Source organism: Eleutherodactylus coqui, chromosome 6, assembly GCF_035609145.1.
Source record: "Eleutherodactylus coqui strain aEleCoq1 chromosome 6, aEleCoq1.hap1, whole genome shotgun sequence".
Classification (NCBI taxonomy): Eukaryota; Metazoa; Chordata; class Amphibia; order Anura; family Eleutherodactylidae; genus Eleutherodactylus; species Eleutherodactylus coqui.
In genome coordinates, this window is record NC_089842.1 from 191,546,366 (window position 1) to 191,564,983 (window position 18,618).

General features: G+C 43.3%; 1 protein-coding gene across 3 annotated transcripts in view; it reads left to right on the top strand.

Moving 5' to 3' along the window:
• FMN1 (formin 1) overlaps positions 1 to 18,618 on the top strand; it is a 374,657-nt gene that overhangs the window by 187,114 nt on the left and 168,925 nt on the right. For all 3 annotated transcript variants that reach the window (XM_066608501.1, XM_066608502.1, XM_066608503.1), the window contains 2 exons: positions 4,702 to 5,561; positions 9,321 to 9,465. In XM_066608501.1, the coding sequence (XP_066464598.1) occupies positions 4,702 to 5,561; positions 9,321 to 9,465 (1,005 nt within the window). The remainder of the gene's footprint in view (positions 1 to 4,701; positions 5,562 to 9,320; positions 9,466 to 18,618) is intronic.

Sequence of the window (18,618 nt, forward strand, 5' to 3'; positions counted from 1 at the left end):
CTTGGAATAATGTTCCCATGGAAATTTTTCTAATTGTAGGTTAAGGGTACCTTTTACATTGTATGACTGTCAGGCGCTTTAGTACCCGACTGCTGTCCCATGTACTACCACCCGACTATCGCTCCTGTGTTTTACACAGGTGCTATAGTCATTCAAGTAAATGGAGGCAGAGCAGCCAGGTATCGTTCCAGCCCACCCACCTTCATTCCTAGTAAACCAGAGCTGCTCCTGTTGTCACAACCCGACAGTCACTTGATAAAACAGAGGCTCGTTTAGTGCCCTGTCGGCAGCTGCATGTACACGGGATAATTATTGCCCAAACTTTCTGTTTCCAGTGAGAATTCAGGCGATAATCGCCCCGTGTATCAGTACTTTAACCCCTTAACGTCCAGCCCATAGTGTTTTTATGTCCTCCCGAAGTGGGCTTTATTCTCTGAGGACGTAAAAACATGTGTCCTGCAGAGAATAAAGACCTTCGGGCTCTGGACGTGACAGCTCCATGCTGTCAGTGTCCGCAGGTAGCTGACAGCATGGAGCTGTCATCCCGGGCTGTACAGACGCCCCCCCTCCCCCCGGCATTGTGATCGGCGCTATCCAATGGATAGCGCCGATCGCCAGAAAGTAAATAAAAGTTGAAAAAAAGTTACATATTCAGCTGCCCTGATGGATCGGATCCATCGGAGCAGCTGAAATTACTCACCCGGGTCCGGCACGCTGCTCCCTGCTCTCCCGATGCTCCGGGCCCTGTAGACGTCCTTCTGCGCATGCGCGCCAGGCGGCATTACGTCAGCCGCATGCGCAGAAGGCCCGGCGGCGCAGGATATTTAAAATCTCCTGGCTCCCGGCTCCTGTAGGTAGTCGGGAGGCAGGAGATGCCAGCAGGGACAATGGATAACGGCGATCGCGGAAAACTGCCAAAAAGTTTTTAAAAAGTAAAGTTTCACCTCCCCTCATGGATCAGATCCATGAGGGAAGATGAAAATACTTACCCCGCTTCCTCCATGTCCTCCGGCCCGTCTCCGGACCCCCCGCTAGCTTCTGCGATGTGCCGATGTGGCGCGCATGCGCAGAAGACCGGCGAGCCCGGTAAATTCAAAATTTCCCTGCACCCGGCTGTCACAGATAGCCGAGTGCAGGGAGATATGACTGGGGACCGCTGTATGCAGTTTCCAGTCATATGATCACCGTTATCCATCGGATAACGATGATCATATAAAGTTAAAAAGTAAAAAAAAAAGTTAAAAGTTTATAAAGTTAAAGTTTCATCTCCCCTTACGGATCATATCCGTAAGGGGGGATGAAATTATGTACCCAAGGTCCCCGGATTTGTTCCCTGATGAAATGTTCATCCGCGGACCTTACCCCAGCTTCTGCGCATGCGCCCGTCAGCAGGATGGCGGACGAATGCGCAAAAGTGAAATATTGCCCAAGAAATTTAAAATTTCCCTGCTGCTGCCTACCAAAGGTAGCCAAGAGCCTGGAGATGTCACGGGATGCCGCGGTATGCGGTTACTGGTCACGTGATCGCCGTTACCTGATGCATAATGGCGATCACGTAAAAGTTCTTAAAGTGGAAGTTTCATCTCCCCTTACCGATGCGATCGGTGAGGGGAGATGAAACATCTTCTCGGAGGCTTCCGCATTTGAATCCAGATGCGATTATCCTCCATGGACACTTCCGGCTGCTGCGCATGCGCCCGCCGGCAAAATGCCGGACACAATCGCAGGAGCCGGGGAGCCCAGGAAATTTTAAATCTCCTTGCTCCCAGCGACCAACGGTCGCTGAGTGCTTGGAGCAGTGACCGGCGGCCTCGTTGAGTGGTCCCCGGTCACGTGATAAAGTAGCAATATAACATTAGGCCGGTCACACATGACCGGAGAGGAATTATGGGTTCTGCATGCGCTTGATCAGCGGTAATCCACGGATCAATCGCATGCATTGGATTACACAATTCCCCCCAATTAGTGGGTCGGAATTACGGAATCCACTCTCAGAAAACAGAACACGGCATGCTATATTTTACTGCGGATATCCGCGACCTAGAGCCCATTGTGCTCTATGACCGCAGATATACCCGCAGCCCGTATGCAAATGCATTGTGTACGGGCTGCGGGTACCCGGGTCATCTCTAAGCGACGGCGCGGGAAATAAAAACAAACAACGGTGTACTGCGCATGACCGCCTGTGTGAGTAGACAGTTATGCGCAGTACATTACGCGGCTGTACGCAGGGTCACAGCCGGGCTCACAGCTGGAATCCGCTGCGGGCCTCCGCAAGGGGATTCCACCTACGGCTGTGTGAGCCCGGCGTTATTCAGACCGCTACCTGTAATCCGTAATTTACAAGAAGCCCCTGGAGCATTCGCCTTCATGCAGTTCCAGGAGCACCTTGTTGAGCGCCTTCTGTGCGAGACCGCTGCACCACAGCAATATTACAAAGCCTCACAGAGCGCCACTTTTTACACCCCTTACCACTGAGGTCACGAAATACCCCCCAAAAAGCATGAGAGGAGGGGGAATACACGGTTTTCTTGCCCCATGTGCCCAACCCAACCTGCCTCCGTAATTACCCCTGTCTTCGGACATAAAATGCAGTTTATATTATTACCTTATCTAATATTTAGGGAATGCCAAAAAATGGGGGGTGGGGGGGGGTTATTTTTAGGAAGTCAATTTTTTTTCCGTATAAGTGGGCCTGGAATTTATTCAGTTCTGCCCTGAAATCCAGCGAACATTCCCTCCATTGTGGGCCTAGCCATGTGTCCTGTAAGTAGATTAGGGCCACAATGGATATGTTTCCGAACACGGGACAAACGGGGGTATTCATTTTTGGGGTGACCGTCTTCATTCCTATGTACACTGGACAAAAAAACCTGTTTTTAAATTGACACAATTGCCAAAAAAAATGAAAACCGTTATTTTTTTTCCTTCAGCTTGGCTTAGATTCATTCAAAAACTGAAGTCAAAAAAGTCATCGTACCCCTAGATAAATTCGTTAAGGGGTCTACTTTTTAAAATGGGCTCACTTGTGGGGGTTCTCCATCGTTTTGGTCACTCAATGGCTCTACAAGTGTGCAATAGGGCCTAAATCTCCTTCAAGCAAAATTTCAGTTCCGAAAGTCACCGGTTGCTCCTTTCATTTTGGGCCACATTGTGCATACAGATGTAATACTAGGATGACAATGGGTATGTTTATGAGCACAGGACAAACAGGGGTACCCATTTTGGGGTGCAAGTCTTCATTTATATATGTGTTGTACAAAAAAACCTGCTTTTGAAATGACAGAATTACCAAAAAAATGAAAACCGTTATTTTTTTCCTTCGGCTTGGCTTAGATTCATTCAAAAACTGTGAAGTCAAAAAACTCATCGTACCCTTAGATAAATTCGTTAAGGGGTCTAATTTTCAAAATGGGGTCACTTGTGGGGGTTCTCCATCGTTTTGGTCACTCAATGGCTCTACAAGTGTGCAATAGGGCCTAAATCTCCTTCTAGCAAAATTTCTGTTCCGAAAGCCACCGGTTGCTCCTTTCATTTTGGGCCCCATTGTGCATACAGACGTAATACTAGGGCCACAATGGGTATGTTTCTGAGCACGGGACAAACAGGCTTATCCATTCTGGCGTGCAAATCCTAATTTTCATGTGTACTATAGAAAAAATTCCTGTCTTTAAAATGACATATTTGCAAAAATATGAAATTTTAGTTTTTCTCTTCTAAATTGCATTGACTCCTAAAAAAAAAACTGTGGGGTTAAAACACTCATGACACCCCTCAGTGAATACGTTAAGGGGTGTAGTTTTTAAAATGGGGTCATTTGTGGGGGTATCTATCATTTTGACTCCTATGAACCTTTCCAATCTTGGCTTGGTGTAGGAAAACAAAGTGTTCCTCAAAATGCTGAAAAGTAATGTTAAATTTGTACGTCTCCTAAATGGTTAAAAAACCCAAACTTTTTCCAATGTGCGCCCAAAATAAAGTAAACGGATGGAAATATATATCTTAGCAAAAATTTCTATATTATGTTTGCACATATTTGAGATATTGCAGTTGGAAATGTGAAAAAATGACAATTTGTTCAACATTTTCCCAATTTTGGCGCTTTTAATAAATAAACACATATTCTATTGGTCTTTTTTTTCCGCCTAAATGCAGTACAACATGTGGCGAAAAAACAATGTCAGAATCGCTTGGATATGCAAAACCTTTCTGGTGTTTTTCCATGCTAAATTGACACGTGTCAGATTTGCAAAATTTGGCCTGGTCATTAAGGCGCAAACAGGCTTGGTCACTAAGGGGTTAATAAATCCCCTATCACTTTTTTTTGCCTGCTGTTAATGGGAAATTCTTAATTGTTTTGAACAATGTAACAATTGACTTCTTGGCCATATAATGACTAGCATCTGATAAATTTTCAGTAATGGTTTAATCCCTGTAAGAGAGAACATGGAGTCCCTATGAGTCATATTATGGACCCGTAGACAATCCATGTTCTGATGTATGGTGCTTTTTTGAAGCATTGCATTCTCATTGGAAGCACAGCTTAGGGAAGATGAACTCTGTAAAATGGTATTTGGTGGAGCATGTCACTTCATGAATTTGGAAAAAAACAGATACACTTTTGTCAATTAATATTAGTGAAATGGTCATTGCTTAATGTCCAGCTTTGTTCTTCATCTCTCTTCTGCTTGTCTTCCTTAGTCACAATTTGAAGTTGAAATCTTTAATGTACGAGGAGAGCAGGCTGTCCAAACCTCAAGACTGGAGGAAACCATAAAGAGCCTACGAGAGGAATTGGAAAATAGATTAAATAAGGGAAATGGTGAAGTTAAGGATGCCTGTATCTCAACTGAAGATGAGATCCTACCAAAGACATTTCGCAATGTTTACATACAGACTGACAGAGACACCTTTCTGAAACCCTGTGATGAGAACAAAACTCAAAAGAACACCCATACACTTCCTAAAAAGTTGAACATCCCATCACGGAGTCAGAACCTAGCGAACTCTACAGAAACTCAGGAGCCATCTTTCATTGTACCTCCTCCACCTCCTCCCCTGCCTTCTTCCCTGGGAGATCAGTTCCAACCACCACCAGCTCCTCCTCTTGCTAATGCAAGCTTCATTCCACCACCTCCACCGTTGCCAGGTTTTAGACCTCCTGCACCACCTCCTCTTCCTGGCTTCGGTGGCCCTCCACCACCGCCACCTCTTCCTGGCTTCGGTGGCCCTCCACCACCGCCACCTCTTCCTGGCTTCGGTGGCCCTCCACCGCCGCCACCTCTTCCTGGCTTCGGTGGCCCTCCACCGCCGCCACCTCTTCCTGGCTTCGGTGGCCCACTGCCTCCAGGCTTTGGTGGTCCGCCACCACCTCCAGGTTCTGGTCCTCCACCACCTCCAGGTTCTGGTCCTCTACCACCTCCAGGTTCTGGTCCTCCACCACCACCTTCATCCTTTGGAAGATTTCTTTCAAAACAATTACCACCCCGCAAACCCCAGATTGAGCCCGGTTGCCCCATGAAACCACTTTACTGGACGAGAATTCAGCTTAAGTCCAACAGGTAATGAATTGCAAGATATGGTGTGGAATATAGTATACATACGGTATATGCATATCTATATGTATCAAGACGAAAGCCCTCACTGACTCACTGATTCACTGACTGACTCGCCACTAATTCTCCAACTTCCCGATGTTGTAGAAACATGTAATTTGGTAAGAGCATAGATTGTGTCCAGAATAGGAAAACTAAAGGGGTCCCAACTCGATTATTTAATTCTAGCGCAAAAGAATTAGCGTCAAAATTTTACATACAATCTAAATCTCTCACTTCCCAATGTCCTAGAAACTTAAAATTTGGCACGAGCATTGATTATGTCATAAATAGGAAAAGCTAATGGGTCCCAACTTGATTATTCAATTCTAGCGCAAAAGCACTAGCGTCCAAATTTTAAGTTCGGAATCTAATTCTCTCACTTCCCGGTGTCATAGAAACTCGAAATTTGGCACGAGCATTGATTGTCATAAATAGGAAAAGTTATTGGGTCCTAACTCGATTATTCAATTTTATGGGCAAAAGAATTAGCGTCCAAATTTTACATACGTAATCTAATTCTCTCACTTGAAATTTGGCACGAGCATTGATTATGTCATAAATAGGAAAAGTTAATGGCTCCCGACTCGATTGTTTAATTCTAAGCACAAAAGCATTAGCGTACCCATTTTATGTATGAAATCTAATTCTCTCACTTCTTGCTGTAATAGAAACTCGAGATTTGGCACAGGCATTGATTGTGTCATAAATATGAAAAGCTAATGGGTCCCAACTCGATTATTCAATTCTAAGCGCAAAAGAATTAGTGTCCAAATGTTACGTACGGAATCTAATTCTCTCACTTTCCGGTGTCATAGAAACGTGAAATTTTGCACGGGCATGGATTATGTCATAAATAGGAAAGGTTGATGGGTCCCAACTCGATTTTTCATTTCAAGTGCAAAAGAATTAGCGTCCAAATTTTACGTACGGAATCTAATTCTCTTACTTCCCGGTGTCATAGAAACGTGAAATTTGGCACGGGCATTGATTATATCATAACTATTAAAAGCTAATGGGTCCCAACTCTATTATTCAATTCTAAGCGCAAAAGAATTAGCGTCCAAATTTTACGTACATAATCTAATGCTCTCGCTTCCTGATGTCATCTATATATATAAAATTGAATGTATGTCTGTCTGCGTGCGTGCGTGCGTGCGTGTTTGTCCTTTATGCGCTACTACACCATTCATCCGATCGCCATGAAACTTTGGGAAGTTGTTGAGTACACTCCTGGGAAGATTATAGGCATAGTACAAATATCCTACGATAAATGGCGCGCGAGCGTCGTCGAAAGTTACGCCCCCCCCCCACGTAGATCGAATAAGTAAGCCACCTGCTATTGTGATGTCATCACTGATGTCATCAACATCGGACGCCCTTGAACATGCCCCAACATGTTCTATAAAGCTGCATTGTGATGTCATTAAGGCTCTATTATGACACGTACAGCTTGGAACCACTAGAGCACGCCAGCCAATTACCATTGGAGTTGGAAGTGGGTAAACAAGTACTAGGATATCTTCCTAAGAAGCCACAGCAGCCGGATAAATTGTATGTTCCACCCAACGGCTATTTTATTCAGCCCGCAAGGGGGAAGCAGCGGCCTACAAAATCTAATTCTCTCATTTCCTGATGTCATAGATAGATAGATAGATAGATAGACTGTATGCAATAACCCTGATAGATAGATAGATAGATAGACTGTATGCAATGACACGTACAGCTTGAAACCATAAATACTAGAGCACGCCAGCCATTTACAGTCAGTTGGAAGTGGGCAAACATGTACTAGGCCAGTGATGGCGAACCTTTTAGGGACCGAGTGCCCAAACTACAACCCAAAACCCACTTATGTATCGCAAAGTGCCAACACGTCAGGGGGCGGGGCTTATCACAACGTATGATTTTACCCCCGTCGTTCTAAAAAGGACAAGGCTGTTTCAGAATAGACCGGGTGCAGATTCTGACTGCTTTTTGGACGCGGAAATACTGCAGAATGTGCTCAGCGGAGATTTCTGTGGAAAATTCTGCAGCATTTCCGCATCTAAAAAGCAGTCAAAATCTGCACCCGGTCTATTCTGAAAGAGCCCTGCCCATTTCTGCCACATGTACACATACCCCAGCGGTAATAGTGACACCTTCACCCCAGCGATAATAGTGACATCCCACAGCAGTAATAATAGTGACACTCCCCCCATTAGTAATAAGAGTGACATACCCCAGCGGTAAACCTCAGTGGTCGCTGCTGCCGTCATCTAGATATATAAAAACGTAGTATGTATGTATGTCTGTCTTCGCAGCAACGCGCGAACATGCCCCAACATGTTCTCATAAGCTGCATTGTGATGTCATTAAGGCTCTATTATGACACGTACAGCTTGGAACCACTAGAGCACGCCAGCCAATTACCATTGAAGTTGGAAGTGGGTAAACAAGTACTAGGATATCTTCCTAAGAAGCCACAGCAGCCGGATAAATTGTATGTTCCACCCAACGGCTATTTTATTTAGCCCGCAAGGGGGAAGCAGCAGCCTACAAAATCTCATTCAGGTAGGTAGGTTCAGTTCTTGGAGGTTGGGGAATGCTTATGGGCAAGGCCTTATGTCTCATCCCAACTCGATTATTCAATTCTAAGCGCAAAAGAATTAGTGTCCAAATTTTACGTACGGAATTTAATTCTCTCACTTCCCAATGTCATAGAAACTTGAAATTTGCACGAGCATTGATTATGTCATAAAGAGGAAAAGTTAATGGGTCCCAACTCGATTATTCAATTCAAAGCGCCAAAGAATTAGCGTTCAAATTTTACGTACGGAATCTAATTCTCTCATTTCCTGATGTCATAGATAGATAGATAAATAGATAGATAGACTGTATGCAATAACCCAGATAGATAGATAGATAAATAGACTGTATGCAATAACCCTGATAGATAGATAGATAGATAGACTGTATGCAATAACCCAGATAGATAGATAGATAGATAGACTGTATGCAATGACACGTACAGCTTGGAACCATAAATACTAGAGCACGCCAGCCATTTACAGTCAGTCTCCATTGGAGTTGGAAGTGGGCAAACATGTACTAAGCTATCTTCCCAAGAAGCCACAGCAGCCGGATAAATTGGATGTTCCACACAACGGCTATTTTATTCAGCCTGCAAGGGGGAAGCAGCGGCCTACAAAACCTCAGTGGTCGCTGCTGCCGTCATCTAGATATATAAAAACGAATGTATGTATGTATGTCTGTCTTCGCAGCAACGCGCGACGGGTACGCTAGTTTTATATAAAGGAAACGTTGCATGGTTACCCCACATGGTGGTGTTTCCTGGGTAACGCAAAGAACCATGCAAAATGGTGAACATATTTTTTTCCCGGTATCTCTAAAGTAACCACGACTTCATAAGATTTTCTGTGTGAACACCAGTACCAAATTAACTCGGGCAAAGCCAGGTATATCAGCTAGTATTGTATATGGAGATATGTTTGGATATTTCTAAATGTAGAAAATATCTAAGTAATATATGGTGCAGGGCTGAAAAAATACAGTATAATTAATTGGTTTTAAAATAGGCATTTTAAATTGGGTATAATATTTCTATCACAAAGTGTTTGTTTTATAGCTTCACTGATGACATATTTGGTTGGGAAGAGCAAAGTTTAAGATTAAATATGACATTGTCAAACCTGTGATATCATGTGTCTTATCTTGTATGTCTAGTGCCAAGCCTTCCTTATGGGATTCACTGAAGGAGCCAGAAATTGCAGACACCAAAGAATTTGAAGACCTGTTTGGTAAAGCCAGTCTTAAGCAGAAGAAAAAGCCGCTATCTGAGTCTTATGAGAAGAAGACCAAAGCAAAAAAGGTGACCATTTACACAATTCTTTATTCACCTTCGGTCAAACCTGTTCCAAGCCAGTATATATCATTTTTAGCGGTCTAAAGGATTACTATTGGAGATGAACGAGCGTACTCGCTAAGGCAAATTACTCGAGCGAGTATTGCCATTTTCGAGTACATGCCCGCTCGTGCCCAAAGATTCGGGGGGTGGCCGGGGAGAGCGGGGATGGTTTGTTTTTTACACTATGTTTTTTGTTTTTGGTCTAGAATATGGAAGTCCTGCGACGCAGGCTGCATTAGCTGTAATAATCCTGGGTTTGGTGATTAAAGAGCATGTAAACTTCTGTAGCACTTTTTCCCTCTAACGCACCTAAAAAAATATGCTATTGTACTTTAGCAACAAATAGGTGACTGATGGAAGGATGGCTAGGAAGATTGTAGGAGCAGACTACATTGGATTTCTTTGTAGTCCGTAGCCTTGGAGACACACAGATCTGCAAAGGAGAGCTGAATGCATAAAAATTGGAAGGGTACCACTAATTAAAATGGCGTTGCTCCCACAATGTGTCCACAGCACATAAATGCAGTGGGGAAAAAAGACCCATCAAAGAAAGGGTGCTGCACTTCCAAGTACCAACTATGAAAAATGTATTAACCACATACAAAGCAAAAAAGTATCCAAAAGCAGAATTAAAAACCTTTTAGGCCCGATGTCCATGGGCGGATCTGATTTGTGTAATCTGCATGGAAGATCCACAAATCAATCCGGGCGTCTGCAAATGAAATAAAGCATGTGGATTTGATTTACTGATCTTTTGGTCCAGAAAAAAATCGCAGCATGCTCCATTTCAGTGGGGATCCTGCGCAAACCGCTTCCGTTGAAGTCGATGGAAGCCATGCGGACAGGCCACAGATTCTGCGGGAAATCAGGAATTAAAAAAACAAACAAACAAAAAACCCTCCACTGCACATGTCCGGCGGCGCATCGGCCAGTGCTTCTGCACACAACCGCAGGGAAGAAAATGAAGGCCCGGACAGGTAAGTAGAAGACCCACAAGGTCCTCGGCTGCAGGCAGGGTCGGATTCCACTGCAGGCATATATATATTCTACACAAAAGGAAAAAAATTCTAGCATAACTATAATACAACAAAGAATGTGGCATCCATTGTGCAAATTCAAAACAAAACTTGGGATGCATTCACAAAAGTGATTTTCACACTAGGGTTCCATTGGACTGCAATATGGATGGGATTTGCACATGAAAAGAACGCGTTCATTTAAATCTGTTTGTTTACATGAGCGGTGTGTCTCTCGGACCAATGGTTCATGGAAAAAAAAAAATTGCATGTAATATTTTTGAGCGATTCTTGTTTAAGAATCGCCCATTATTTCCTATGGAAGCCTGCAAAAAAATCACATTGCCCTCACATGCGAGTGCGATTTTCATGTGAGTGTGTTGTGATTTTTTTTTTTGATTTTTTTTTTTTCGTTTTTACTATTGAAAAAACATGCGATTTTCAGGCGTCTGAAAATCGCAAGTGCAGCAAAGTTTTTTTGTTTGTTTTTTGGTGTTTTTTTTTTACTTTAAAAACGCATTGCAATTGCAGGCAAAAATCGCAGGTTTACAAGTGCGATGTTGGTTCGCGGTTCTCAGAGCAGTTGCACTAATAGTGCTACATATGTTGCATAGGGCCAGCAAAAAATGATGTAAAGCAATCAGCACTGGTATATGACAGCATGCTTGTTTTAACTCTTTACAATCCACTGTCTGACGTCTGAAGACATTCTGATTGAAGGCTGTACAGCTCCGATGTCAGAAGACATCTGTCAGGGTATTCCTACTGTATATTACTGGCCGCTCTGTTGTCGGGGGCCTCTCCAGCATGTCCCATACTGCAGTACTGCTCTAGCAAGCAGGTGGCAGTATTGTATAATCACAGAAAGAGAAAGCCCCCTAGGAAACATTGAATCCAAAATTGGATTGCATAGATGCCAATTCAACCACATCTCTAAATACACACCCATGTTTTTTCAGTTTTTTGTTCTTAAATTCGTAATCTGTCAGTATTTTATGTTCTCATAGAGCGCATGTAGCAGCACATTCCACGCTGCAGCGCTGAGACATTTCTATTTAGTTTCTTGATGTTTTGAGCATGGCATAGGTTTCTGACTGCGAAGGCTGCAACTTCCACTACCAGTAGGGATACTATACCACGTGCTTTAAAGTTACTATCTTCAAAGACTTATTTCAACTTTTAACCTAAAGTGTGAGATCCAGTGTTTTTATTTTATTTTTTTTTTAAATTGTAATACAAATCTTTTTTAAACTTTATTTCACCCGATCGTGTTTCCAATGCGCTCAGTTACTTTTAAGACTCCCATGATGCATAAACATGATGCATTATCCTAAAGGCCGTCTCACACGAGCGTATTAGTAAAACTCTGCATGTATAACGCCAGCGGTGAGGTGACTTATCACTGCATAGTGCAGCGATTTTGCACTGTGCATGACAGCATATCTCACGCACGCTGGCATGTGCAGTGTGACTTTTTTTTTTTTTTAATTTTTCACTCTCTTAGCTTCGTTGCGCATAAATTCCACACATACACAATGTAAGTGCATATGTACAGCATGTATTACATGCCAATAGAGAATAGGGCTCTATCACACCTAATACATGTTTTGTTTTTTATGCGCGTGTTATCTATATATATAAAACTAGCGTACCCGTCGCGCGTTGCTGCGAAGACAGACATACATACATACATTCGTTTTTATATATCTAGATGACGGCAGCAGCGACCACTGAGGTTTTGTAGGCCGCTGCTTCCCCCTTGCAGGCTGAATAAAATAGCCGTTGTGTGGAACATCCAATTTATCCGGCTGCTGTGGCTTCTTGGGAAGATAGCCTAGTACATGTTTGCCCACTTCCAACTCCAATGGAGACTGACTGTAAATGGCTGGCGTGCTCTAGTATTTATGGTTCCAAGCTGTACGTGTCATTGCATACAGTCTATCTATCTATCTATCTATCTATCTATCTATCTATCAGGGTTATTGCATACAGTCTATCTATCTATCTATCTATCTATCTATCTATCTATCTATCTATCTATCTATCAGGGTTATTGCATACAGTCTATCTATCTATCTATCTGTCTGGGTTATTGCATACAGTCTATCTATCTATCTATCTATCTATCTATCTATCTATCAGGGTTATTGCATACAGTCTATCTATCTATCTATCTATCTATCTATCTATCTATCTATCTATCTGGGTTATTGCATACAGTCTATCTATCTATCTATCTATCTATCTATCTGGGTTATTGCATACAGTCTATCTATCTATCTATCTATCTATCTATCTGGGTTATTGCATACAGTCTATCTATCTATCTATCTATCTATCTATCTATCTATCTATCTATCTATCTATGACATCAGGAAATGAGAGAATTAAATTCCGTACATAAAATTTGGATGCTAATTCTTTTGCGCTTAGAATTGAATAATCGAGTTGGGATGAGACATAAGGCCTTGCCCATAAGCATTCCCCAACCTCCAAGAACTGAACCTACCTACCTGAATGAGATTTTGTAGGCCGCTGCTTCCCCCTTGCGGGCTGAATAAAATAGCCATTGGGTGGAACATCCAATTTATCCAGCTACTGTGGCTTCTTAGGAAGATATCCTAGTACTTGTTTACCCACTTCCAACTCCAATGGTAATTGGCTGGCGTGCTCTAGTGGTTCCAAGCTGTACGTGTCATAATAGCGTACCCGTCGCGCGTTGCTGCGAAGACTCTCCAAATCTAGCCCACACACTTGCAGCGATTGTCCTTGTGCTCTGTTGATGGTCATTGCAAAAGCGAGTCGCACCGGAAACGGTAAACGTTTGAATTCAAATGGCATATCTGTTGGGATGATTGGAATCCGTGGCAACAGAACATCTTCCCCTTGAATTTCCCATTCAGAATTGTAGCTTCGGTGACATTGTTCATCATCTTTTTCACTGAAAGTCTTGTACCGTTGCAAAGTCTGGTGGATGGATGTTTCGGAGAAGAATGATAGGCACGCCTATTTTCAATGTTAAAATATGCGGTGGCATACCTGGAAAATCGAGTGAATTCAAGAATTCCATTGGGTAATTGACAGCTTCATCTTGATTCATCACAGTATCGATGGATTTATACGTTGTCGCTTCGCCTGGTATTCCGTTTTGAATGCTGAAATTGATGGCATTGACATCGTTGTTGGTAGCTGCTAATATAGCTCGTGCGCTGAGCCACTGATGATTTTGGTAATTCCGCGCAATATTTGGGAACACCTTTTGGATCAATTCGTCTTTGGTTGATGTCATCTTTCCAAAGTTTGTTGGCAATGTGATACATTGTGTAGATCTGTCGATAGGCATTTTCCCATTTCCAATATCCAGCAATTGTTTTGCAAAGCGTTCGGCGGATGCATCATTTTGTAGTTGAACACGCATATTGGTTTTCAAAGTCAATTTCTTTACATGTCGCCATAGAACTGACAGCCTTAATGACATCACAATGCAGCTTTATAGAACATGTTGGGGCATGTTCAAGGGCGTCCGATGTTGATGACATCAGTGATGACATCACAATAGCAGGTGGCTTACTTATTCGATCTACGCGGGGGGGGGGGGCGTAACTGTCAACGACGCTCGCGAGCCATTTATCGTAGGATATTTGTACTATGCCTATAATCTTCCCAGGAGTGTACTTAACAACTTCCCAAAGTTTCATGGCGATCGGATGAATGGTGTAGTAGCGCATAAAGGACAAACAGACACGCACGCAGACACGCACGCACGCACGCACGCACGCAGACAGACATACATTCAATTTTATATATATAGATTGAATGTATGTCTGTCTGCGTGCGTGCGTGCGTGCGTGCGTGTTTGTCCTTTATGCGCTACTACACCATTCATCCGATCGCCATGAAACTTTGGGAAGTTGTTGAGTACACTCCTGGGAAGATTATAGGCATAGTACAAATATCCTACGATAAATGGCGCGCGAGCGTCGTCGAAAGTTACGCCCCCCCCCCCACGTAGATCGAATAAGTAAGCCACCTGCTATTGTGATGTCATCACTGATGTCATCAACATCGGACGCCCTTGAACATGCCCCAACATGTTCTATAAAGCTGCATTGTGATGTCATTAAGGCTCTATTATGACACGTACAGCTTGGAACCACTAGAGCACGCCAGCCAATTACCATTGGAGTTGGAAGTGGGTAAACAAGTACTAGGATATCTTCCTAAGAAGCCACAGCAGCCGGATAAATTGTATGTTCCACCCAACGGCTATTTTATTCAGCCCGCAAGGGGGAAGCAGCGGCCTACAAAATCTAATTCTCTCATTTCCTGATGTCATAGATAGATAGATAGATAGATAGATAGATAGATAGACTGTATGCAATAACCCTGATAGATAGATAGATAGATAGACTGTATGCAATGACACGTACAGCTTGAAACCATAAATACTAGAGCACGCCAGCCATTTACAGTCAGTTGGAAGTGGGCAAACATGTACTAGGCCAGTGATGGCGAACCTTTTAGGGACCGAGTGCCCAAACTACAACCCAAAACCCACTTATGTATCGCAAAGTGCCAACACGTCAGGGGGCGGGGCTTATCACAACGTATGATTTTACCCCCGTCGTTCTAAAAAGGACAAGGCTGTTTCAGAATAGACCGGGTGCAGATTCTGACTGCTTTTTGGACGCGGAAATACTGCAGAATGTGCTCAGCGGAGATTTCTGTGGAAAATTCTGCAGCATTTCCGCATCTAAAAAGCAGTCAAAATCTGCACCCGGTCTATTCTGAAAGAGCCCTGCCCATTTCTGCCACATGTACACATACCCCAGCGGTAATAGTGACACCTTCACCCCAGCGATAATAGTGACATCCCACAGCAGTAATAATAGTGACACTCCCCCCATTAGTAATAAGAGTGACATACCCCAGCGGTAAACCTCAGTGGTCGCTGCTGCCGTCATCTAGATATATAAAAACGTAGTATGTATGTATGTCTGTCTTCGCAGCAACGCGCGAACATGCCCCAACATGTTCTCATAAGCTGCATTGTGATGTCATTAAGGCTCTATTATGACACGTACAGCTTGGAACCACTAGAGCACGCCAGCCAATTACCATTGGAGTTGGAAGTGGGTAAACAAGTACTAGGATATCTTCCTAAGAAGCCACAGCAGCCGGATAAATTGTATGTTCCACCCAACGGCTATTTTATTGCAGCGGCCTACAAAATCTCATTCAGGTAGGTAGGTTCAGTTCTTGGAGGTTGGGGAATGCTTATGGGCAAGGCCTTATGTCTCATCCCAACTCGATTATTCAATTCTAAGCGCAAAAGAATTAGCGTCCAAATTTTATGTACGGAATTTAATTCTCTCATTTCCCAATGTCATAGAAACTTGAAATTTGGCTCGAGCATTGATTATGTCATAAATAGGAAAAGTTAATGGGTCCCAACTCGATTATTCAATTCAAAGCGCCAAAGAATTAGCGTTCAAATTTTACGTACGGAATCTAATTCTCTCATTTCCTGATGTCATAGATAGATAGATAGATAGACTGTATGCAATAACCCTGATAGATAGATAGATAGACAGACTGTATGCAATGACACGTACAGCTTGGAACCATAAATACTACAGCACGCCAGCCATTTACAGTCAGTCTCCATTGGAGTTGGAAGTGGGCAAACATGTACTAGGCTATCTTCCCAAGAAGCCACAGCAGCCGGATAAATTGGATGTTCCACACAACGGCTATTTTATTCAGCCTGCAAGGGGGAAGCAGCGGCCTACAAAACCTCAGTGGTCGCTGCTGCCGTCATCTAGATATATAAAAACGAATGTATGTATGTCTGTCTGTCTTCGCAGCAACGCGCGACGGGTACGCTAGTAATCAATAAAAACATCTAGTGTGACTGGGTCAATGAAAATTAAGGTACTTTCAGTGACTCCATTCACCGCATATTACGCATGTGTACCTCAAGTGTAATACGTGGTGATATTACGCTTGTGTAAGCCTGCCCTTACTCATAATGCCACTGCTACTAAATTCTGGAACATTTTTATGGTGTGGAAAACTGTGCAAAGCCCATGGTGGCTATTTCCTTTGGGAACCCTGAAGCAATCGGAGTAGAGTAAAGGATTACTGCCCTGAACCAAAAAACACTTTGATATCATTGGTTCACAATGTATGGTAGTATTATATGCACACTTAATTAGTTTCATTTGGATATTAAATGGTAATGGCATGTGGGAAATTTGACAGTGACATGTAGGTACTATATATTAGTGTTCTTTGTATATTGTGTGAGCACTGTATAGAAGTATAATTTGGCATTGTATCGCAAGTAGGGATTATGGGGCTTATCTTGTTGCCCAGGGCCTTTTTTTAATCAAAGACTCATCTAATAGTGTAATGGACCTTCTTTGGACTTCAGAGCAGCAGCAATTCGCCATGGCATACATCTACAGGCATTAGAGGACATTCCACACCAATGCTTTGTTACACCACTACTAGTCTGGACTGTTGACACCTAACAGAGTTCATCAATTCACGCTGCCAAGAGCGTAGCTAAATGGCTCCTGGGCCCTGGTGTGAAAGCTCAACTTGGGCCCCCCCCCCCAACTATTCTTTATGGCTGCCGCAAAGAGCTTTCTGCTACATTGCTGGGTCTTTTAAGTTTAGTAGCAGCCAGGGATGATGGTAGGTGTATTGCCTCCCTCTTTCCTTCCAAAAAAGAATAGATGTATTCAATACTTGCATCAGAGACAGAATAAGACAACTTTTAGACCATGGACACTAGGCTTGGATACAATGTCTCAGCTCTAGTGTACCTCTAAATAATGAAGTCACCATGAAATAATCAAATACCATTCTACACAGTGATCATGATAATGGTGCAGTTACCTCACATGATGCAGATTTAGAATACTTTCACCTCCAGTGATCACAGGCGACCTCTCCTGTGATTGGAATCATTCACTTCCTCTATTCACTATCTGGGTCCAGACTGTCATGAAGACTTCTTCAAACCATAACTCATCTCTGTGCACTTTTCCTATTCTGCCACTAGCCACAATTCCCTGTCGAGCCCCCATAGTATCAGTGCCTGCCTTTGAATCCATGCAGTACTGGTACCCCTGTTTGTATATGCAAAGTAATAGTGCTTTGATGCAGAAATATTAATCCTATAGTGCCTACCACAAGGCATAGTCTTGTTGTATCCTATGCAGCATTAGTGATACCTTTTAGACTTCATATAGTTCAGAAATGCTCAAGTTGCTTTTTTTCCCATTCTAATGAACCATAAAAAACTTACTTGCTTAGTACTGTGGGGTTGTGTGTCTAATTTTCACATGCTCCAATCATGAAAGGGCAGTCTTCTCTTTTTAATAATAAAGGGGGGAAAAAGCCCACTCCGTGCATAATAGACCCTGCACTTAGTAGACTTGGTAAAATGAGACTGAGACTTGATCCAGAATTATAACAATTTAGTTTAATGGGAATACTTTGATTTAATATACAAGTTGATAGTGTTTTGAGATACATTCTTATTAATCCAACAGCATTGCAACAATGTAACTAGTTAAGGTAATGATCCTACCCCAGAAATTCTCAGCATGAAGTAATGGACTGATTATTAAAATTGATTGTGGTGTTAACAGTGGCATAGGAAGGGGAGTGCGGCAGGTGCTGGCCACCCCGGGTGCTATCACTGAGGGGGGTGACAGCTAAGCTGTGGTTCTGCCTGCCGTCCGGTCCTCTCACTCTCCGCCACTTCTGCCCCATGTATTTCTGCTCGCTCCCTCATATACAGTCTCACTGACAGTTCCGCCACCAGTCGCTGTAGCCGCCACCTCAGCCCCGGGACTAGCAGCGGCCATGGGATAGAAAACAAGTGCTGCTTTAGCAACCACTTCTCCAACTTCAAAGGCAGCCTGGTGGCCGGCCAGGGCAGGGAGCCGGGGTCTCCACTGGTTCTCAGAACGGCGAAGCGCAGCCTAGGGGAGCTGCCAGCACAGGGAGAACAGGAGAGCTGACCGGAATGTCATACATGCTGTACCATGTCTCCCACTACTCGCTGTTCAGCGTCCACCATAAC